At 30.5% G+C, this 24,834-nt stretch overlaps 2 protein-coding genes and 2 pseudogenes across 3 annotated transcripts; all 4 read right to left on the reverse strand.

The window, feature by feature from the left end:
• Positions 1-725: 725 nt before the first annotated feature.
• LOC146951513 (ribonuclease MC-like) lies at positions 726-1,759 on the reverse strand. The gene is made up of 2 exons (XM_085748746.1): positions 1,427-1,759; positions 726-1,232 (listed from the first exon to the last, which is right to left on the reverse strand). The coding sequence occupies exons 1-2, from the start codon at positions 1,757-1,759 to the stop codon at positions 849-851; spliced, it is 717 nt and encodes a 238-aa protein (XP_085604872.1). The 3' UTR covers positions 726-848.
• A 3,315-nt stretch (positions 1,760-5,074) lies between these two features.
• On the reverse strand, positions 5,075-6,676 carry LOC146951514 (large ribosomal subunit protein eL19y-like; annotated as a pseudogene). Its single transcript, XR_015027923.1, has 4 exons — positions 6,327-6,676; positions 5,553-5,866; positions 5,356-5,433; positions 5,075-5,279 (listed from the first exon to the last, which is right to left on the reverse strand). The product of XR_015027923.1 is annotated as a large ribosomal subunit protein eL19y-like (transcript).
• A 927-nt stretch (positions 6,677-7,603) lies between these two features.
• LOC146951515 (uncharacterized) lies at positions 7,604-8,629 on the reverse strand (annotated as a pseudogene).
• Positions 8,630-19,694: 11,065 nt separating this feature from the next.
• On the reverse strand, positions 19,695-21,218 carry LOC146951516 (putative F-box protein At3g21120). Its single transcript, XM_085741607.1, has one exon. The coding sequence runs from the start codon at positions 21,081-21,083 to the stop codon at positions 19,830-19,832; it is 1,254 nt and encodes a 417-aa protein (XP_085597733.1). The 5' UTR covers positions 21,084-21,218; the 3' UTR covers positions 19,695-19,829.
• Between the last annotated feature and the right edge of the window lie 3,616 nt (positions 21,219-24,834).

Genomic DNA, 24,834 nt, shown 5'->3' on the forward strand with positions numbered 1-24,834 from the left:
AATTAGCATTTCTCATTAGAGCCACAATGAATTTTACAAAAAACTCATCCAAAACTTCTAGTTTTGTTTATGGGGTACAAATTATATCTAGATATTAAGCTTGAATACATTTTTTTTTAAGTGGTTTGAATCCCCAACAAAGCACTCTCACACAATCTAACGTCAAAATTGCATCACACACAAAACAACTCAGATTTAAAAAACTTATCATTGGCATAGTTCGATAATTTAATAACGGCACTCACATTTTGGCTCCTTGCCCGTTCAATTTGCTATTGAGATTTTTAGGGTGGATTTTTTTTTGAGAAATACTTTAATTGGTCACACATCTAAGAAAAAATTATTTACACATAATTTTTTTTTAGGGAATTCGACATAAAATTATATATCATTTATTATTTTAGAAACATATATGATTTTTTATCTTTTAATTTTTCTCTTTAATAAAGGTTGTGCCTAAACTTTGTGACCATGTAAGACTTTCTCTTTATTACTAAAAACTAATATATGCACATTGCCTTAAGTAACATTATTCAAGCAAATCTCGTTATCATTAAACCCATCAAATTTGGACAAAATATTTTGTTTGAATTTGAACCTTTGTCGTCACTCTAAAAGTCTTCATCTTCAATCATAGGACTAGAAAAAGAGAAAAGTACGGTTCTTTTACGATGGAATTGTAAAAGTAAAAATTGGACTAAATCATTTTACTTACAAAAAAGAAAGAAAAAAGAAAGCAATATAAATTTCCATTAGACTTAAGGCATAAATCACCCCAATCTTTATTTAAATATCATAATTCTCATTATTACCTCTGCCATACATTTTAACTTATATCATAATTAAACTTATAAGAAATACACTTTTTGATGGATAGAGCAACCAACAAATTCAGCCTTACAATCTATAAACTCTGGATCTTTGCTTGCAGTCAAGCAAAGCCCAATTTCATATAAATAAAATTGATTTTGCATCTGTCTGCATCTAATCTGTGGCTTAAGTTTCAGTTGGTTTTGTATAGCACTGGAAATGGCTTTTGTATCTACAGGAGTTCCACTGGGTATGACATTCTCCTTTTGAAGCATATTTCTTACGTTAATGGTATTGTAGATTTTCAAAGCTTTAGAAAAGTATTGAAACTGATCCAACATGGACACTGAGCATGTCCCGTGCATTCTCCATTGTTCACCCCAAAATCCAAGGTTGTCAACACGACGTACAACATTTTTAGTCTTCACATCTAATGATGGCCAATCTTTGTTCAGTTGATTCTCTCCTACTTTAGCCACCTGATCAAATAAAACAAATATAAATTACCTTTTGTATAGATCATGGTAAAATGATGATGATAAGAACAACAACAATAATATTTAGATTAAAATATATTTTACTTTGTTCGTCGCCTAAAAAAAAAAAGAAAACTTACGACTGAGTTGAAATCAAATGGGTATTTTTTCTCTTTATCGCATTCTCGTGGCTGAGAGTTTCCATTATTGCTCGGCCAAAAACCATGGAGAGTGAAGTTTATTGGCAGTGGGGTAATACATGCTCTATTACTAGAAATATATAATTCCTTGCAAAACGCTGGAGGCCATGATAGAACTAACAAAAAATGATCAAATGGAACAGCCGGAGGTGGTGGTGGTGGTAATTGAGGAGGGGGTGGAGACCTTAACCTGCTTCTTCCTTGAGCATGCAACCCAACAGCATTAGATAAAAGAACAACAATGAGTAATATAATTGAATTGAAGTTGGTCATGATGATAGGAATAGCTAGTACTTAGGTATTTTTAAGGTTGGAGTGGAGTTTGTGGTTTTTCTAGGCCTGCTACTGCATCATTTTATAGCTAGCTAGCTAGTATAGTGAGGTTTCTTTAGCACGAGTTAACAATTTTAAAAAAATTACTATAATTGTAGTTAAAACCTTAATTGAAAGAAAACAAACAAATGAAAATATCACAATTACTGTGTCAGTTTACAACTACTTTTACGTGCTTAATTATTCTCATCAAGGCCAAATTAAATATCACAATTAATTAAATGGAGTATCATCATTTGTTTCTCATTTGAACGTGTTCCATTTGACATGCAAATGTTCATGTGTTGCATATTCACGTAATGTGAGAATTTGCACAATATTAAAAAAAAGAGTTTCAATTACAATATTTAAGCAAACATTTAGGCCATCAATTGATTAGAACCGTAATACATGCATTACTATAGTGTTTTCTATGACCATGAAATTAAGCACACATCAGTTATGAGGTTTGTGGGTTAAGTACCTTTGTATTTTTTTTTCTACGTTTAATTCCGAGGTGTGAGTAAAATATTATTAAAGATAATAGACTAATTAAAAATTAGGAATGCATTGTTATCGGTTACTTGAAAAGGAAAATATTATCATTATGGTGGATGAAAGCTAGGCAGGTTACTTTTGTTTTTGGTACTCAGTTGTGGTGGTCGAATCCCCTCATGTGGGTATCGGCTAGCACCATTATGTTATTACTAGGTTGACTGTTTGTACATTTAACAGTCACTTTGCACGCCTTGTGCTGAAGGGATTGTTTTGATTTTGTTAATATAATTCATTTTGAGTTGTTAAAAATATTAATACTTCTTTTCCACCATCTTAATATAATTCATATTCCATTAATTTTTTTTTTGTTCATATCAGAATCAGACCGCGTTATATGTTGAAATATTGGTTTTAATGCTTTAATTCCTCACTTTGAAGGGATCAAAATCAAATGGTATATCTATTACATGCACCAATTCAAATATAATAAATAAAATTCAAATGTTGCTGTCCTGTAAGTGTAGTTCAATTGGTAGTTACTAGGGACATTATGTGCAGGGGTCGGGGTTTGAACCCCGAATTCTCCACACATAATGTGTGTAAATCTAGCCACGACCACCCAACAAAAAAAATTCAAATGTTGATGTGTTGCATCTTAATTCATGTAATGTGAGAATTTGTACAATATTAAAAAAAGAGGTTCTTAAAATATTTAAGCAAACATTTAGCTATCAATTTATTAGAACCGTAATCCATGCATTTCTATAGTGTTACTATAAATAATTTCAATGAATGTGAAATTAAGCACACATTAGTTCCGAGTTTGTGGGTTAACCCCTTGTAATTAATTTTTTTCTACCTTTAATTCCGGGGTAGTAAAGTATCAATAATACTTGTTTTCCACCATTTTAATATAATTCATTTGTAATTTTTTTTTTTTGATTTACCCTGTAATTATTTTTTTTTTGGAATACCTCCTGATAGGTCATTCAAAAATCAAATTTTTTTATAAAAATTTTTTCGTTTTTGAATGAACTATTAGGGGGTATTCCAAAACAATTTTTTTTTACAGGGGGTAAATAAATAAATAAAAATTACTGGGGGAAAACCGGAAATTATATAGGGCTGCATTATATGTTGAAATATTGATTTAATACTTTAATTCCTCATTTCGAAGGAACCAAAATCAAATGGTATATCTATTAGAGACACCAATACAAATTTTTTTGAACAAGGCAAAATGTGATATATTACGAACAACGGAGTATCCTTAACAACATAAGGTGTGCTAATAAGGATCTTAAAAGTATACAATCGATCAAGACACGAATAGAGCAAAAACACAACAAATCAGTCGATGCCCAAACAAACAAACGGGCTCGACCCCCACATATAAAAATTTAGACAAATATTAGTATTAGTAGTTTTCATCCACCAAAAGGAACGTAGCTTCACTTTATCTAGCAACTGATGGATATGATTTTACCAATTCAAATATAATTAAAATTTATAGAACTAAAACATAACAACAAATATAAAAAAGAAAGTCCTAAGTGGTCACAAGTATTTGGACACACCATTTAGCCACCCATACATATTTGAAAAAGGTAAAAAGAGAATTTTTTTTATTTAAGGTATAATTTTAAATTGATTAAATGATATATTTCAAAAAAAATGGATGTGTCTAAATGCTTGTAACCACCTAAATATTTTCTAAGATAAAATCAATATTTTATACATTTGCACCAAAATAAAAAAAAAAAATCACATGGACAAAAAATATTATATTTGATTTTTTTTTATTTTCGTGCAAATGTATAGAATATTGTTTGTAACTTAAAAAATACTTAGATTTATTTAAACACACATAAAAATATATATGATTTGAAATTCACATGAGCAAAAAATTATTTATTTCCTGTACAAAAAAAATTATATACTTTCAAGATACCAAATACATTATATTTGAAGTTATTTACATTGATTGGAAACAAGTTCTTCAATGAAAATTTCCTAAAAAAAAAAAAGTTCTTCAATACATGCATTACTATAGTGTTTTTCTACCTTTAACTAGTTACAAACCTGTGCTTCGCACGGGTTGAATTACCTTTTTTCAGAAAATTTTGTTATAGAGGAATGGATTATTGTAGGCAAACATAAATTCCTTAATATTACGATTACATATTAGTCAAATTATAAAAGCGAGCGCTACTGTCATAGAGTTACCAAAAAGGGATTAACACCAATATTTACATCACACAAAATGAAATAACTATGACAATTTCTATTAAATTATTCTCAAGAAAAATGAGGATTCCCATGATATGGAAATGAACTTGTATATGTATTTTCTAGCTTAAATTATTCTCAAGAAAAATGAGGATTCCCATGGTATGGAAATGAACTTGTATATGTATTTTCTAGCTTCATTATATGTATATTGACACACGTTTTCCAAAAGCACACAGAAAATTTCTATAACAATAGGAAGTTATTCAATTCTCCAAAAGCACACAGAGATTTGTATAAACATTTTTTGAGAATTCATTCACAAAAACTCAAGTTAACGACATAAAACAAAAGCATCTAGTTTCATAGGTTCACTCAACACTTCGTATCGTGGAGACTGCATTGGTAAATAGAGAGAACCATGGATTCATCAATATGGAAGTTTAGACCTTATGAATAGCAATGATTTTGGTGTTTGATATTTAGTATGTCTAGCTTAATTTGATGGTGGAAATGTTGGTTATCTGGTAAGCAGGCATGATCGGGGAATTAAGTGAAGGAATTTCATAATTGGAATATAAAATAACAATAGTATCTCTCACCAAAGTGCTTTTCCATACCAAAATGGCAACAAAATATAAACCCAATACAAAATTGTACTCGTACAACTGAAATTTAAGATAAAACTTATGCTCTAAAATGAAAATACTCGACCTCTGGATACTTGATTTACTTCTAGGATTTCTTTGATGGTCTGCACAAAAAACACACATTTAGAACACAACATAACAAAAAACCAAACCAAGTAACAAAAGTGATTAGATGCTTACTGGGCCTGGGTTGCTGTTGCAGCTGGTGCGGCTGGTGCTGCAGCTGTTAGAACCTGTTGGAACCTTCTCTCCTGGACCCTACACATTTTAAAAAGCAGGGTGATATGGTCAGTTTTAGAGTGACAAATTTAGTCGAAATGCAGTGATAAAATAATACCAATTAACTACATATGTTATCAAAACATTACGGAACTCACTTGAGCAAAATGCTCTTTTCTCCGGGCAAACTTCCTTTCCCTGCTTGCCTTGTTCTTTGCCCTCTTGACCTCAAACTGATTAGATAATGTCTTCTCTCTTGCCTTCTCAGCCTTGGACTTGTGAATACTCTCCATAAGGACTCTTTTGTTCTTGAAGACATTACCCTTCACCTTCATGTACATATCATGATACATGTGTTTGTCAATCTTCTTTGCCTCTCGGTACTTGCGAAGTAAACGCCTGAGGACACGCATCCTCCTTATCCAAAGGATTTTGGTGGGGAGCCTAGCCTCTCTTGTACCCTTTCTCTTACCTATTCATCAATAAGTGCAAATTATTATTACAGAATAACAATGACGCATATCCTGCTAGTGCAAGTACCACAGAAATACTCATGTGATAGTACAAACAGTAATATGTTGCATGCATTTTCAGAATGTATATAACTAACTTAACCTATAAAATATTCTGCACAACTAATCTTGCAAACTAAATAATGCTAGTACCATAGTAATACTCGTTTGATGGTGCAAACTGCAAACAACAACATGTTACATACATTTTCAGAATGTATATAACTTTCATATCCTAGAATACTCTGCAAAACTAATTAACTAATCTTGCAAACAAAATAGAATGAATTCTATTCTATAATGTCTAAATGACGATGACTTCACAAGCAGACAAGCACTACCTTACAAACTAACAGAGATTTGCCATCATCTATATCCTTCAATTCATTAAAACTATCAAGGTTGAAAATAGTTAAATACCATATCCTGAATGACGTCCCTTCCTCTTAGCCTCCTTCAAGCGCCTAGCATGGGAGCGGGAGTGAATCTTAGTTGGCTTCCTGATAATGAAGCCATCCTTAAACAACTTCCTGATGTTTTGGCCTGCGAAGAGAGAGCCACCAAACCATTTAAATAAATTGAACAAAATAACATACAATATCATAGGCTCCCACCACATATGATCAGAAAAATACATCAGATGCTTACCAATCAGCAATTATCATAATCAAAATCTCAATAATGAAAATTTCATTACAAAAATGAGTTAAGGGAATAGTTTTCACTGACAACAAAAATAAGAACCCTCGTGTAAATTGGGCATTTTGATCTCCACTAAGTTAGAATTATGCATCCATTATAAGGATTCGCGCCACAGTTTCTGTTATACATTCCATGTCTTGAAATATATCAAAGTTCATAAGAAACTCCAGTTAGATTTTGTTAAACTGAGAATGGGATGTTCTTGATACCATATGATCCTTTTAGTGAATATGTCATTATCTCAATGACAGAATTATCTAATTATGTTGTCTACAATATTGGCTTTCCTTACTCTTATCAGATGAACAATTGCTATTGTCATAGTTTCGTAGAACTTTACTACTAACAAACTACTTCACTCTAACATGCCAGATTTTTTCTCTTCAAGCCAGCAGAATAGCTTTTATTATAAATCATTTTACCATTAGGTGTATAACAAAGGTTTCTAAATATATATAAACTTTGTATAAGAAAGGTTCCATTTTCTACTTGTGTTGCATAAAGGTTTAGACGCCTATAAATCATGATCATGTTAGTATTATTATGACCTGAACGCACATTAAGCCTTTTTAGGTCGACATTTTACAATCTAATGACTAAAATAAAGTTTTTCTTTGAAATCAAAGTTTATAGATTTCATAGTTTTAATTAATTTTGGCTATACTCTATCTAATACTCTAGCATACCTTTTCTATTCTTATCAGTTTAAGGAATTGACTTTTCTGACACAGAAGAATTTATGTTTAACACTTGCTCTCTATCCACTGCATACTTAACAAATGAATATGAAAAACAGACAAGAAGCAAACAATTTTGTGAAACATAGCTGTATTCAAAATAGATAGCACAATCATTGTGAATTGTGATGACAGATTGACAGCTTAATGAAATTAAAAAAAAAAAACAAAAAAAAAAACCAATTAACCTGTTCATATAACAGTTTGTTTGACTACAAATTTTATATGCATTCATGTATGAGTTTCCATCACATGATTCTCTGTTACTCCTGAGCCAAATTGTTGAGTATAGTTACTCCTGAACCAACCCCTAAAGAATAAGCAAACCAAAGTAGCCAAAAATCAGCCTTAACTAAAGCTTCTTTGAACTTAAAATCATCTCCTCTTTTTGGTCTCCTTTTCTTCCTAATGGCCCCTTCCCCTTCTGCAATTAGTATCTCAACATCTGAAGAAGCATCCTCATTGTCATGAAAACTTCCAACATATGCAGCTGAAGAAGATGATGATGTTATCAATGGACTTGTTTCTGTTAAAACATCAGAAGAACCAACTAATGGAATGTTGTTTTTACGAATTGCAGGAAATAGAGTCATTTTCAAAGGAATTGCAAATGGAGTTGTCAGAAGTATAATCATGATTGAAACTAAGATATAGGAAACAACATCATTAATTGAAACCATGTCGCTTAGTATCGTCGTCATAATAAGATACGTGGCAAGTAAAATGCTTGAAGCTTGTGTGAAAATAAAATGGACATGAATTGAAGAGTCTTCACCAGAAGGAGTACAAGGCCTAATGAAGTACATCAAAATTAAACACAATAGAAACTCCAATTGCTAGAAACAAGAGCAGCTTAGAAGCAGAAGCTTTTAGGAGTATGCTATATATTAATGCATATACTGAAGCACTAATCCCAATATAACCCTTCAGAATGCCAGAGATTGTGCCTCTACTGAGAGGAAAGTTTCTCATGTTGGTAACAAGCACAGCTGTGCCGAACCATTCGCCACTGTTCGTGGCAACATAAAGTGCGAACCATAACTGCAAAGTCATGCGAACCAAGTTGATTTGAAAGTCATTCATGTAACATACAAAGCATGTGTGACAGAATGGGGATTTGATTTCTTTTACTATAAAAATTGACTTATACATGAACACTTCTATATAAGCATTATTGCTATAAGCACTTAAGTTATTTATCCAAAAGTGACCATTGTCAATAGCAAATCAGATATACTAGATTATGTAGTTAGGAGAATCAATCACGCTATGCGATCAAAATCGAATGACTCTTATTTTGACTCCACCAAATCAGCTTTAATATAATACTCAATCTGAGCTGTCAGAACTTCATCATCCAACGGCCATGATCCATGACTGCGTGAATGCATGATTGCAGAAAATCCAATTATAAAGAAATAAAACAATGATTAACAGCTGAATTTAAGCTTTAACTCAATTATTTAATTTCTTTGAAAAACAAAATATATTTCAAATGAGGATGAAGCATAGTTACCAGAACATAGGGCAAGTTGGAAACAGTTTGGCTAACAAGCAAGCCAGATAACACCATAACCAAAGAAACAAAGAACAGAACCAACAAGAAGCAAAGCCCAAGGAGGGAATTTGTTGCAGGCAATACCAGGTAGCAGACCAAAGTTTTCTCCAACATCATTGGACACTCCAAGAATAGTCACTTGTTGTTGATTGAGACCCAACACAGTTTTGAGAGCAGATGAGTAGAGTGGAAAGTTGTATGCATTACCAGCAGCTATTTGAATCCAAACTGCAGCAGCTAGACCCACCCATGGTGGTCTGCTACCAGCTTTAAGAACCAGACCCGACATTTTCCTATCAAAGTTATCTTGGCCTTGGCCGAATAGACCAAATGAGCTATGAAGCATAAACACAGGCACCAAACACAATAAATAGAATTGTTGTTGATTGTTGAAGGAGGCAGTAATCCATGAATGCAATGCTTGTTGTTCACTGAACCTATGACTATGCTATGTTTTTTAAATAGAATTGGTGTAATCAGAAATTTCAAGTCTTGAAAGTGTTTTGCCTTTTCCATTTTAGGCTAAGTTTTTCTAGTTTGCATGTCATCTTCATCATGCCAATGCTTTCAGTATAACCAAACAGTCCAAACCTAACTTTCCAGTCACTAACCTATGAATTTGATTGACATCTCATTTGTTCGGTCTTTGCGTCTTTTTTTTTAATAATAGAAAGTTTAGGTGATTTGGATCTCGAAGTTTAGCTAACACGTTAGGCTTAAAGAGCGATAAAAGAGATATGAGTAACTTTCTTACCAATTAGACCAACCTCCATTGATTTCTCTTTGCGTCTCGGTTGTGGGTACTAAAGTTTGCTACATACAACTTTTAAAAATCATGCGTGTTCAGGTGTCATTTTTTACAAGGTTATAATTGATATACACAAACACGCTAGAAAAAATTATACAGTTAATCGATTACATTCATTGAATTGTTAAAAACATTTGACTTTAAACAAATCTATCTTAAAAGTTAGAGGAGTATGACTTAATGCTTCTTAGGAGAATAACTTACTGGCACCATATTGATTACATTCATTGAATTGTTAAAGGAAATGCTTGTTATAGCGAAAACTAATTTCACGAACCCTCGTGACATGTTAAAACACTGACCCTTATATTTTTGGCAACCACAAGTATGATAAGTGTGAGCCATACTCTTTTATAGTTGTCATTGCAATTTCCAATTCGTGATACATTCGCAAGAATATTCATTCATCGTGATATATAGCATTACCGTTGTTAAAAGCATTTGACTTTAAACAAATCTATCTGAAAATTTGTTTATATTAAAGAGGTAAAAATGTACAAGTAAAAGTTTCATACATATATACATATTTCCATTGAGTCAACAAAATGAAGAGTAACCATAGTCATTATCAAAATCTTTTCATACATATATACATATTTCCATTGGAAAATAAATGTTCTCCGCATCTCTATTATATATATTTGCACTATTTTATTTTGATAGTACACATGGCATCCTTATATTGAAAGGTGCATTTAATGTTTTGTGTAATTGGTACATATTATGTGATTTGTGCAAGACTTATGTAATTAACATGATTATGCAAGTTGACTAAAAGGCTTATAATGACAAAAAAATAAATGGAATATTTTATTCAAATTATTTTTGCTATTTAATGTGTTACTAATTTCATTACTAAATTAATGGCATAATTGATGTGACTTACTTGCTTCTTTTTTCCTATAAATATTGTTTGTCCGTCTCAAACATCTTCACATCATTTAGAATTCACACTAAAATTTTAAAATTATTCTCAAAATCTCTCTTTTATTTTATTGAAACACTTTTCTTCTTAACATATTTTTTTCATCACTCTAATTTCAAAAATTGATTCAATTTATGATATTACTCCACTACATGTTGTATATATCCATGTATTTTGTTCAAATTTACATATTCATCCTATGATACCCTCGAGTTCTAACGGCTTATGACAAGATATGTACCAATTACATGTTGGCACATAATTCTTAATTATCATCCAATCAAATTGTAATCAACACATCATCATATTAAGTTAGCCAGTCTTGAGTTTTTTTTTCCTATATATAGTCAATTTGTCTTTCATCATTTGTATATGCATCTTCCTTTCGTACAAATTGTTTATAATATCATTTATTTGAAATGCAAATATTTCTACCTCCTGACCAATTCAATTTTATTGATTTCATTATTATCAAATTGATTTAGAGACCTTTTTTTTTCCTTCCGAATTTTGATTCCCTTTTATAGGTTTAGCTGTCGGCTCTATTAATTTTAGGGTTTTCATCCCCATATATATTTACACCTTTTGAAAAAGTTTGCTTCACGTTTTAATGAATTTCATTATTTTTCTATTAATTTGAAGCGACGTAATTGAAAGACATTTTGAATCATATTTCTTCATTCCAAAACTATTTTTTTTGCCACTATTAATAATGAGAGATATGTGAAAGACATGTCATTGTTTTGTTCTTCCAACGTTGAAGTTGTGCATATAAAAGGGAATTCTTCCTTAAAAAAAACAGAGAATTCTCAAGTATTTTTGGGTAACATATTAGTTGATAGTTCTCAAGATATTATATTTTTATCTTACATTTTTGTGGTGCAAACTATTCATGTATGTTGTAGAACAAGACCGACCCCTGCGAAAATGTAGAAAATTTATTTTAGGGGGTGTTTGTTTCCTGGTTTAAAAAATTATTCCCAGGAACGTGGAGGTTGGAATTATAGATTCTTATGTTTGTTACAAAGTTAAAAAAATAACTCCCAGGAATAAAGAATTCCTAGGAAAAAAATAACTTCCACTTACCCATGATTTTATTCCCAAAGAAAGTGGCTGGGAATAAAAGATTCCCAAGGTTATTCCCAGGAATGAAATTTTAAACCGTCAAACAAACGCCCCCTTAGTTATTTTTTTTTTCAATGAATTTTATCTAAACCTCACTATTTTCTTTATTATTTTCATTTGCTCCTATTCAAAAGAACTGGTTTAATTTACTAAGTTTTTTCGTTTCTATTGTCAATCACTCATTTTCACTAAACTTGGCGTTGATATATATTATTTCACATAAATTATTTTAACATCAAATATCATCCATTCATTTCATTTGATAAATTAGTTCACATGCATCAAATACTCTTTATCACCTAATCAAGCATTCCATTTTTATCTCCCCATATTTATTTATTTCTGCCATCAACACATACTCAAACTTCTTTGTTAATTTTTTTACAAATTGCATGATAAAAAACATACTTATGGTTGTTTGAGTCACTCATCAACATCGATAATATTTATTTGCCTTTATTTCATACCCATATTTTTTTATTTATTTTAAAATTATATTAAAAAAAAAGACAACAATCTCGGCTAAACTATCAATATCTCTATCCGAATCCTTATCTACATCTACAATCTACATCTACATCTACATCTACAATATAAACAAGTGAAACCATTTTCATTCAAAAGTACATGTGGCATGTTATAGTCTCATTCTAATTAATGTCAGGCTAATTAATGCTAGAAAAATTCAAATTTCCATTACATGGTATATGCTTAGCACCTGGTATTTCAGTCTCAACACATACTTCCATATACTGCCTCTATTTTAAGAAATCATTCGATTTATTATTATGATCAAAATGATATCTAGAAATTTAATTGCCTGATATCAAATCAAACAAGAAACTGCCCATAAAAAAATCAAACAAGAAACTATCAACTGCCAATTAATGAAATTAAATTCAAATTATTCAACACCTATAACAGTTCTAAAAAAGAATGTTGACAATTGGTCTAATTCAAGACTATCGTTGAATTGTTTCTCACCTATTAAAATCAAATTAAAACCAAAATAAAATAGTGAAAGGTAATGATTCTTTTTGTCACAAAAAGGAAATAAAATAGCTCAGATCTTTATCTCCCATCCTATTCTCATCACTATTACTATTTTTTAAAAATGGTTTTGAGAACGGTAAGAAGATCAAGAACACCTTTAGTTCTTACAATTTCATCAAATTTTATTGTTGATTGCATCAGACCGTTCCCCTTCATCATGGTTTGTGACCATGGTTTAGGATTTTATTGCTAATAGTTGGATTTTTAGCTGTACAGGAGAAAATAAGAGGGAGAATGTTAGTTATCAAATAATTTGTTGAGAAATTGATTTTGAAGCTGAAGAAAGGCATAAACGAAAGGGATCTTGAATCTTCTCTCATGATTTATATTTTGTTCCAATTCTCTCATGATTTATATTTTGTTCCAAATAATTGTCTACTATATATCATTTTTGAAAATGCTTCATTTGAGACATTATTTTCATCATATAACGATATGATCTTATTCATTAAATTTCTTTTGCTATTAATGTAACATATTTATTTTCCCATATATTTGTTTGCGGATGACCATATTGCTACTCAATGTTCCTCAAATTTACAAAGAACTTATCGGATTTATAACTAAAGTATATCTCAGTTTAATCGACTTTAATTCCTTCCAGTTTGGTTGTGTTTCTTCTAATTGGGAGGAAACTCAACATTATTGAAATTTCTTTTATCGGTTTTGTTTACAATGTGTTCATTATTTTGCAGAGACCTTTATAATATTGAGAACAAAGTAGTTTTCTATCTATATATTCAGTTCAAGGTCGCGCATCCTATATTAACTGTCAGGGCCAAACTTTAGTTTTTTTGGTAATTTGTCATTTACTCATTTTATACCACGAATCATATGTAACAAGTGTGTATTTTAGTCTTTTTAAGCCTTTTGTTTATTTTTCTTCTTTGTGTTGTTTGGATTAGTGTTACATTATAAGAATTTTGAATTAGTGTTTCATTTTTCTTTGTTGCAGCTTCTCTTCTAGATTCTTAAGTTTCTTTTTTGACATATTCTAGATTCTTACGTTGCAAAAGTTTTTCTGAATTTTATTACTATGATTATTTCTGAATTTTGCTAAAAAAAAATCTAAATTTTTATTGCAACTTTATTTCTGAATTATGTGTTCTCACGGAATTTCATATATTTTATTTTCAGTATTAAATAATACAAACATTTGAAGAAAAAAAAATTCCTCTTTTTTTTTTTTGAGGGAATTCCTCTTTTATTTAAATGCAGTTTTGGTCGAACCAAACCGTACACCATCGATTCAGTTTGGTTCGTTTTCACTTTTAAAAAATGATAAAACCCAAACCTCATTTGACTTTGAAGAGCATGTAAATGGTAATTTAAAAAAAAAATCATTATAACAATCAATATTTTGAATAAAACACGTTTACTCAATAATATAAGTATTGTACTACCTCTCATACAAACAAAGTTGTAAAGAGTGTATATACACATTAATCAAAATATATCTATTTTAAAAGGGGCACTAGCCAACAAATGTGTATTTTTTTTTATGTTAATTTTAAACCGAACCTCCACTAGATAGAACTAGAAAATTAGGTGTAGAACATATACAGTGGCTAGACCTATGGGTTTTTAGATGCAATATTGCACATGTTAAAGCAACTGAAAGTAATAACTTCTTATTGAAAACAACTATTATTTATTAAAAAACTACACATTTAATATAAAATGCACAACAATTATTTATTACTAAGACCCATTTAATATTTTTTGAAGTGTTGAGTTTGAGAGATTTTTTTTATTTTTTTAGTTAAATGGGGTTCAATTATGAACCAGCTGCATCACTTTATAAATGCATAAATAAAAGGAAACAAGAACAAAAGGAGTTGGGGGATGGACCAAAACCTTCTCAATAAAGCTAAGCAAAAAGCTGAGGGGCAAACACCAAACCAAGAAAAAAGTAAATAACAAGAAAATAAAAAGTAAAGAAAACCAAAAGAAAAATAAAAGGAACGAACTAAGAGAAAGTCATTGAGTTATTCTGATAACATATATACTCCTAGAGTTTGAAAGATTAAATCTTATTAAGTATTAATTATAAGAGCAAGTGACATGTACATAGAGACTCATTTAAGGAACCAAAAGGAGAGGTCCATTGTGGATGCTCTAACAATCGATTAACTTATTGATGAAAATTTTTGGTCGAAAATAATACAAAATAAATGCTTGCTGAAATTATCAATTTTTAAATATTATTGTTATTATTATTATATTATTATTAAAAATAATAAATATTGATTTTTAATGTTTATTAGATATACTAATTAAATGTATCAATTAAGTTTGGTAACTAATTTTATATTTGATATTTTTCGAGTTATCATGAAATTGGTATAAAGCTTACATCACCGCTTAGCAGTGACTAATCTTAGTTGGAAAACCTGTGGGATACATAAGACGAGTTCTCTCATCTCAGCCGAATATTTTCCATACACATGAGGCAGAAATTGAACTGCTATCCACATACTTCCGAGGCTCTAATCTATTATCAATTTGACCATTTTTCCTAGGGTCATAGCTTACATGTTAATTCCAGGTGTTCGTACAACCGGTTCATCCTTCAATATTCCATTGAAAATCAATGAAGCATTGATACATGGATTTGAAAAGAAAATACGAGACCTTAAAATTGATATGAAGGCAGCAGAGAGAATCAAACACAAGACCTTAAAAGTAGTCCCAGGCCAAAACAAGTGGGTTAGATCAAACTTATTCATTGTGTTCCCTTATTGACTTTGTTTATCCAAATAATTTGGAAAATATATAGATCTCCAAAAAAATCAAGAGCGAGGGATACTTGCTCAAACTTTGGACCCATATGAGCACTTTAACAATATTATTCTATCGTTGTTTCCAGAAAACGAGAAGGAAAATATTAGCTTTGATTTGGTTTGTCAATCTGACCAAAATAAAAAGCTACAAAGCAAATGATATTCAATTGAGTTCTTGAATGATATTAACAGTTGCATATTTCAAACCACAAATTAAGATTTAAAGTTGGATGTCCAATAATATTGATGATGAACATATACCAAGGTATTGTGTTTCAAAATGAGAAACCCCACATCTTCATCCAAAACCTTAAGACAATATGTATATTACTCATCTCATTTATATGTTCATAAATATCAAATCTTGCTGGCAATATAGAATTTTTACTCACACATGACAAATTAGCATTTCTCCCTTAAACGTGAGACTCTCTATGTCTATGATATGATGAAATAGTCAAATAAGGCCAGAGGCACAACATGGTAAAAAAGGTGGCTTGGTGGTGGTTTCATAGAGATGTGTTTTTTTTTTCTCATTTATTTTATGAGAAGAGAGAAATTAAATTAAAAAAATTATTCGAACTAGAAAGAAATGACAAGGAAAACGAGTGAGTTGTGGGTAGTTTTATGAGTTTGTTGAAGGAGTTGGATATTACTGAGTAATTATTCTACCAAAAATATTAGACTCATTAAAAATGTCACATCAATTTAAAATGTACAATAAACATGTATTTTTCAACTCAGCATAACACATAAACGTTTTTCCTTTGTCACATCCCACTGAAGACTAAAAGTGAAGGAACTTAAAATAATAGAGGTTAAATAAAAAAAAGTTATCGCCTTGACAAATAAAAATTGCATGAAAGCGAACGACTTCCAAAATATAATATTTAACATAAAAAAATTAAACAAATGACATTCAAAAGCTAACAAAACAAATCATCATAATTTCGGGACTGCAAGTGTAACCTACATTGGGTTGTATCTTTGGATTAGGCTAAAAGAAACTAGACAAATGATATCGACACCACAATTTCTCTCAAATTATTTAGGCACACGTTTGTGAGTCATCTCACTTATATCTTATTCAATATCTACTATTCCTTTCATTGTAGAACTTTAACTCTTATTTTACACGATAACATATCTCCCTCAAGTGTGACATTCTCTGTGTCCGTAATTACGTGACATAGTCAAATAAGGTCAAACCGATGTACAACATGATCAAAATGGTAGATTAATGGTAATTTACTAAAAGTGTGTTTTTGTTCCTTTATTTCATGAGAAGAGATCAAAGAAATTAGAAGATGAAAAATAAATTTAAGATTGAGAGAACTGATACCGGTTAAAAAAAATAAGAATTGTGTATTTTGTCCATGAGGTTATAAAGAACGAAGTAAGTTGCAAGTGATTTTATGAAATTGTTGAAGGAGTTGAAGATTTTTGTGTAATTAATTTACCAAAAAGTTAGATTGCGTTAAAAAAACTAATTTACCAAAAAGTTATATTCGGGTAAAAAAACGCTACAACATATAAAGAATTTACTAAGCACATATTTTGTTAACTCAGCATAACACTTAAGTGTTTATCTATGGTTAAATTCCACCAAAGATCAAAGGATAAGGAATTTAATATCTTAGAGATTGATTAAAAAATATTGCATGAAAGTGAACAACACCCAAAAACATAAATTTGATATAAAAATTAAATAATTGGCATCCCAAAACTAACGAAACCGTTTATCGTAATGTTGAGAGTTCTAAGGGTGTCTACAGTAGGTTGGACTATCACATTAGGCTAAGTGAAACCACACAATTGTGATTGACATCACATCAATATCCAAAACCTTAAGGCATTAGGTGTATTGGTCATCTTACTTATATCTTTCTCAACGTCTACTTTGGCATCCAATAATGTGGAACTTTAAGTCACAATTTACACATGAACATATTTCTCTAAAGTGTGAGACTCAATGCGTCTGTAATTTGTTGATAGTCAAATAAGGTTAGGCGAAGGCACAACATGGTTAAAAAAATGGATTAATGGTGTTTTTGCGGAGGGAAGTTTGTGTTCCCATCTTTCATGAAACGAGAGAAATACATTTAGCAACAATAAAATTAAATTAGAATATGAAAAGAAATTTGAACATGAAAGAAATGATAAGGGAAAAAAATAGTGTGTGTTTTGTCCATGGAAGTATCGGAAATATAGCGAGTTACTGACAATTTTATGAGTCAGTTAAAAGGTGTTGGAAATTTAAGAGTAAATATTTCACCAAAAAATAGACTCGGTTAAAAAAACGCCACATCTTTATAAAATGTTTAATAATCATGTACGTTTTCAATTCAGCGTAACACATTTGTATTTTTCCATTCGCATGTTCGTTCACCCAAAGACCAAATATGGAGGTATTTGATATAATATTGTTTGGATAAAAAAATTGTATGAAAGCAAATGACATCCAAAAACTTATACTTGATATAAAAAGTTAAACAAATGAAATTCAAAAACTAAAAAAAAAAAAATTTAATGCTTAGAGTTCCGAGGGAGTCTACAATGGGTTGGACCATCACATTTGACTATGAGAAACTCCACAAGTGATATTGACAGCACATCTTCACGTAAAATCTTAAGACATTAGGTATATTGTTCTTCTCGCTTATACGTTACTCAATGTATATTATTGCACACAAGTTTAACTCACTATAATGTTTAGAGTTCTGAGGGAGTCTACAATGGGTTGAACCATCACATTTGACTATGAGAAACTCCACAAGTGAGATTGACATCACATCTTTGCGTAAAATCTTAAGACATTAGGTATATTGTTCATCTTGCTTATATGTTACTCAATGTATATTATTGCACACAAGTTTAACTCACATATGAAACATAAACATCTCTCCCTTAAGTGTGAGGCTATTATGTATGTGATCTGGTGAGATATCACATAAGGTCAGAGACACGACATGGTAAAAAAAAGTGGGTTGGCGGCAGTTTCATAGAGGGGTGTTTGTTTCTTTCTTTCATGAGAAGAGATAAAGTAAATTATAAAAGAAAAGAAGATTAAAAATGAATTTGAACTTGATAGAAATGAAAAGAGAAAAAAAAATAAGGAGTGTGCGTTTTATTCGTGAGAGCATAGGAAACATAATGAATTGCTGGTGATTTTATGGATTTGTTGAAGAAGTTGAATATTACTGGGCAATTATGCTACCAAAATATTAGATTTATTGAAAATATGTACATCTATTTAAAATGTCTAACGAATATGTATTTTGTCAACTCATCATACATATACATTTTTCCATTGCAAGATCCCATGAAATACCATAAGTGAAGGAATTTGAAATGACAAAGGTTATTTTTTTTTTTGTGCATGAAAGCTAATCACATTCAAAAACTAAAATTTAAGATGAAAAATTAAACAAATGACACTCAAAAAATAACGAAACAAATCATCACATTAGGCTAGGATCCTACAATGGATTGTATTATCACATTAAGCTAAGATCAATCACAGAAGTGAGATTCACATCCTATCTTCTTTCAAAGTCTTAAGGCATTATGTATATGAGTCATTTCACTTATATGTTTCTCGCATCTACTCTTGCATACAATACGGAATTTTAACTCGCACTTGAGACATTAACATCTCTCTATTAAGTGTTAGGATCTTTGTGTCTGTAGTCCACCACCAAGAGCAACTCTCGATCCCCCACAACGTCGAACCCGGATGTGATACCACCGTTGGGCTTTCTGTGGGAGCCTACGTTGATGTAGATCGACAATTTGGATAAAGAGAAACCACACAAGTGATAATGATACAACTAAAACTCCATCTAAAATTTTAAGTAACACCTGATACATCACAATATTCCCTCCATCAAATATAACGACATTCTAGCCCGTGCTTGGCACGGGTGTCCATACTAGTATAAGTTATTTCTACATAAAATTGGAGACAGTTCAAAAAAAGGCAAATTAAAAGAATGAACTTTGAACATTAAAATTGATAAGGCAACAGTATTCCTATTTTTCTAAGCAAATAACGAAGTACTACACAAAACAAAATAACTTTGAAGCAATAATATTCATAATTATCAAATACTTTCTTAATTTCTCATTAATATTTATGATCTGAGTGATTTACAACCCACTTTTTATTATATAAAAGTAAAATTATAATAAACACAATACTAAAATTCCAAGGTGCAAACACGAAAAACCAATTACTTATTTATTCCGCCAAGCGAGAGAAGACTTTTCTTGTAAATTGCAATATTATAAGAATGTGCTTCTTTAACACCAACTTCTTCGGCCTTCTTGGTACCTAAATTGAAAGAAACCAGTCGGTCATCTTTTTTCTGGAAAAATATGTCGCCATTTTTCCCTGGTCCAATTAAACCCTTAATGTCGGACAGTGGTCCAACAACGAAAAGTTTAATCCATGATTCCTTCACACCAAGTTCACCCAAAATTGATATGTGAAAAATAGGTGTATTTGAATAATACCATGAGATTGAAGAAAGGGATCTATTAAGCACCACCAATCGTCTTTGCACCAAGCCAAGATAAAAATCTGTATCTATGTCAGATCGTACGTCTATGGGTATAGGTGTTGTAACAAACATCTCATTGCTAAAGTCAAATGAAACTAATAAATGTTCATCCCGATTTTCACTTTCACACCACCAATGAGACATTCCATCAATGTTCAACAGTCGATATGAACCACTTTCACAATGATAAGGCATATTGATATCAAGTTTACTCCAAGAGTTACACCTTAGGCTATAAATCTCCCATTCAGGTTCATAAGATATTTCGTTCCATGGAACATCTTCATATCGCACATCAAGACGTTCAAGTTGTTGGTCACTTATTGTAGAAAATTGCATGTACCTAATAATTTTAAAGTCATCTTTGATATGGTCATAACCAAACCCATGAAGATCTTTTGATGCCAGCTCCCTATAAGGTGGTACAGCCTGAAGTGAGCTGGGAGGAATGAGTTTGTATTCATTGGTAGTTGGGTTCCACAGTACAAATGGTTTTCCTTTTGAAAGGCAAATTGTTCCAGTAACAGGGTCACAGCCATAATAATCACAAGTATTAAAATCAAAGAAAGAGTTTTCCTCTTGAAACGGATTTGGAAAGTCTAATTTTACTTGATTCTCATACCTATCACCAGAAAGCAAATAGGAAGAGGAATGAATAGAAAAATCATGACCATAATAATTATGATCATTGACGACAACCTCAGATACAACCTCAAATAAGAGGACAGATGTATCATTGTAATCAGAGTGAGGAATTGATATAAAATTAGCGCGGAAACAAGAGTTTTCAAATAAGAGAGCCCATGGCTTACATACGCATTCAAATCGTTTAAAAGATTTTAAAGGAAGTTTTGACAGAATAGGGAATGCAAGATCATTGGGTATGTGATTTCTAACCTTTTTTTCACTTACAGATCTGGCCATCTCCAAAAACGTTCTAGCAAAAGTGATGATCAATTCAATTGTAGTTGAATTTTTTTGCTTAAAAAAAAAAAAAATTGCAGTTGGATTTGTGACCCTCGGTGAATGAAAGTGAGTTTTTGGCTATGTATTTAACAAAAGAATGGTGCGAATACTTAATCGAGAAGTAAGTGAGAAACAAGAAGTAATTTTAGACCCAAAATAAAAAGAAGAAACATTAATTTGGTCAACAAAACAATAAAGAGCATTTATAATTCAGATTCGATATTCCTCTTTTATCTCATCATTTGACTTCTCTCAAAAAAAAAAAAAATCTCATCATTTGACCAATTTATCGATTTTTTGTTCATTTTATATTACTCCCTCCCTCCTAAGAACGGGTCTGTTTGGTAATACCATTGAATCAGCTTATAACGGATAAGCTTATATGACAAAAAAATCCTGTTTGATAATGGTCTTTCAGCACGAGCTTATAACTTATTTCACGAGCTTATAAGCTATTTTTCAAACGCTATTCCAAGTAGCGTTTGAGCTTATAGCTTATCAATATTTTTTTCCAATTTTACCCTTATATTTTATCTAAAATCCATTTTTACCCTTTTATTATAATTTAACTAATAGACATAACGAGCTTATAAATATCCATTGTCTTACCTTATAATTACGGTTACGTTGTTATATCTATTGCAATGTATACCTTCAGTGCAATATAATTTTTTTTTTCATAAATAAAAATGAGTGGCATTTAACATGGGAAAGGGTAAAAGTTTCCTACCATGGAAAAGTTAAATCAAATCATTAGATTAAGTAATGAACACATTTTTATCATGGACTCTCAAGAGGATATCTAACTACCCACCCTCTACAATCCATCTTCTTCCTTGCTTCCACCACCTCATTGGACCTTCTCTATTAACAGCTCTGATGTTACCTCCAACACCACACAATAACATAAAATACCTATTTAATTGGATATACTCAACATTATTATGCGGAAAAAAAAAATTGGCGGTGAATTAAGTTCTGGAGTAGCAAATTGACGTCTCTGTTCCTCAATGGACTTTTGTGTTTTGATGAAGATCTAAATATACAAATAACAGAAAATGATAAATAAATTCCAAACAAACTTGATTGAATCTAAAAAAAATAAATCAAATCAACTAAAATTGAAGGAATGGATGGTAATGCTAATCAGCTTAATGGTTGATTGATTATACAAATAACTATATACATTTATTCCTTGCGTTCCATTTTATGTGCATCATAAGAATTTTTAACAATTACTATTGTATCTTAAAAAAAATGTAAATGATGCTTACATACAACGACTCTGTTCCTTGCGAAATATATTTAGATTAGATCAAATGAAAATTATTTAACCCATTTTCAGATGCAGTGGTCGTTTTTCATTTATATCTTTGTCATGAATTTTGATTTTTTTTAATGTCTAATTATGGAAATGGGGTTTTAATGTTGGAACCAAGGTAGAAGGTGAGCTTTTGTTTCCAATGTTTGGTTATACCGGTTGGTAGAGGAGAAGGGAGAAGGTTCAATTAGGTGATGGAAGCAAGGAAGAAGATGGATTGTAGAGAGTGGGTGGTTAGATATAGTGTTGAGAGTCCATGATAAAAATGTGTTCATTACTTAATCTAATGTTTGATTTAACTTTTCCATGGTAGAAAACTTTTACCCTTTCCCATGTTAAACGCCACCATAAAAATGACCATTGCCTTCCGTTTAAATAATTTTTTTTCTTCATGAATTACGTTATAACACTAGTTAAAATAATCACATTTTTTAATACTTTTTCTACGCTTAAATTCACTAATCTCTTTGTATTTTATTGTCATACTTATTTTTTTGTTACGACCAAATCTTTTACTCTTTAGATTTTTTTTGTTGAGTAGACTATTTATATTTTTCTAATAATAATGCATAAAAATATATATTAAATTAATAAGTTATAAACACTTAAATATTAATGAATATAAATTTTACTATGAAATGGGAATATCCTTTTATGTCATTTTACATTTATAAGTTAGTTGAACTGCTAATTTTGATAAACACTTCAATTAGCTTATCAACTATCAATCATCAGCTATCAGCTATAAGCTATCTGCTAGCTTATAAGTTATCCGCTATTTTTACCAAACAGAGTCGTTGTATGTAAGCATCATTTACATTTTTTTTAAGATACAATAGTATTGCTAAATGGTGCGAAATATTTTCGCACAAATCACACGGACAATTAAAAGCTGGTTACTTATGGGTGCGTTTGGCCCAACTTTTTTCAGGCATAGAAGCAACTTTAAACTTAAAGTTAAAATTATTAGCTTTAAAAATGAAGTTAAAAGTTGTTTGGTAAATGTTGCTTTTCATTTCAAAATATTTTCTATGTCAAAGTGTTTGATAATATTTTTTATATATACCAATAAGTTTTATGTTTTATACCAAATAAAGTGTTTGATAATATTTTCAAATAAAATGAATTTATTTTAAGAAATTTCATATTTTATTATATACTACAACAAATAAATATTTTTAAAATGAAACAAAAATTTAGAAAAGAGAAATCATAACGAGAATGTAAATTATATTAAAAGGTGAATAATAATGATTCTTTTTTTTAAAGAGAATAATAATAACTCTTATTTCCTTCAAAAAAACTCTTATTTCCTTAAAAAAAAATAAACATTGATTAAGCATATAAATAATGGACCTTTAAATTTACATCATAATATTTTTTTTTTGAAGAATCATAATTTTTTTTAAAAGTCAGAATCAAATGCTAATGATATAATTAGAAAATATTATTTAAATACTAATATACCATTGCCAGTAAAAAGTACCACGATACCAAATTGTGAATAGTATTTTTTAGATGTTTAATAAAAAGATAACCAATTTTTAAATAAACAAATTATAGAAATTAATTAACAAAAAAATGCGGTAAAAAAACAATACATATCAATTGAAGAGCACATAACTTGGTAAACATAATTGAGTTTAAGAGCACATGGCGTCAACAAAACCAATTTAACGGTAAGAAACTACTTCAGAAAAATTGCTCTCAAAATAAGAATGTCACAAAAATTAAGAATGAAACATAAAATATGTGTTCATTGGGATTCGAAGGGTGGAGCAGGGAAAATAAGTCACGCGTAACTGATAGAAGTAGGTTTCATCACCTTATTTCAAAAGTCATATTTTCTTATTTTTCTTCTTTATAAAAAAGTCACTTTTTAATTGAGGAACTTAATATAAATGTTGTTTGGCTCTGCTTTTACTTTGAAGTAGAAGATAAGTCAATAAAAAGGCAGGCCAAACAGACCCTAATACTTTGGAAAAACATTCTCAGTCTATTGGTGGAGCAAGGGCCGGCTTGTGTCTCAACTCTCAAGAATTGAAAAAGGTGTTTGTTTCAAGTTATATTTGTAGATTATTGGGAATAAAATCATAAAAATACATATGCCTATGTTTGTTACAAGTTTACTAAATTTTATTCCGGGGTATAAAATGTTATTGGGAATAGAAAAATTTTCCCAAAGAAAAGGGTGGGAATAAAGTTCCCATGAAGATGAGAATAAAATTATGTGGAATTACCTATTATAATCCCTATTTTTAAGGTTCCTTGGAATATTATAAAGTTAACCAAACATATTTTTTCTAAATACCTTGGAATAAAATTCCCATCTTTATATTCTAAGGAATGTTATTCCTAAGAATAAATTTGGCAAACTTGAAACAAACA

This window comes from Medicago sativa, chromosome 2 (genome assembly GCF_051527215.1).
Source record: "Medicago sativa cultivar Bolivia chromosome 2, Bolivia_mono, whole genome shotgun sequence".
NCBI classification, from domain to species: domain Eukaryota; kingdom Viridiplantae; phylum Streptophyta; class Magnoliopsida; order Fabales; family Fabaceae; genus Medicago; species Medicago sativa.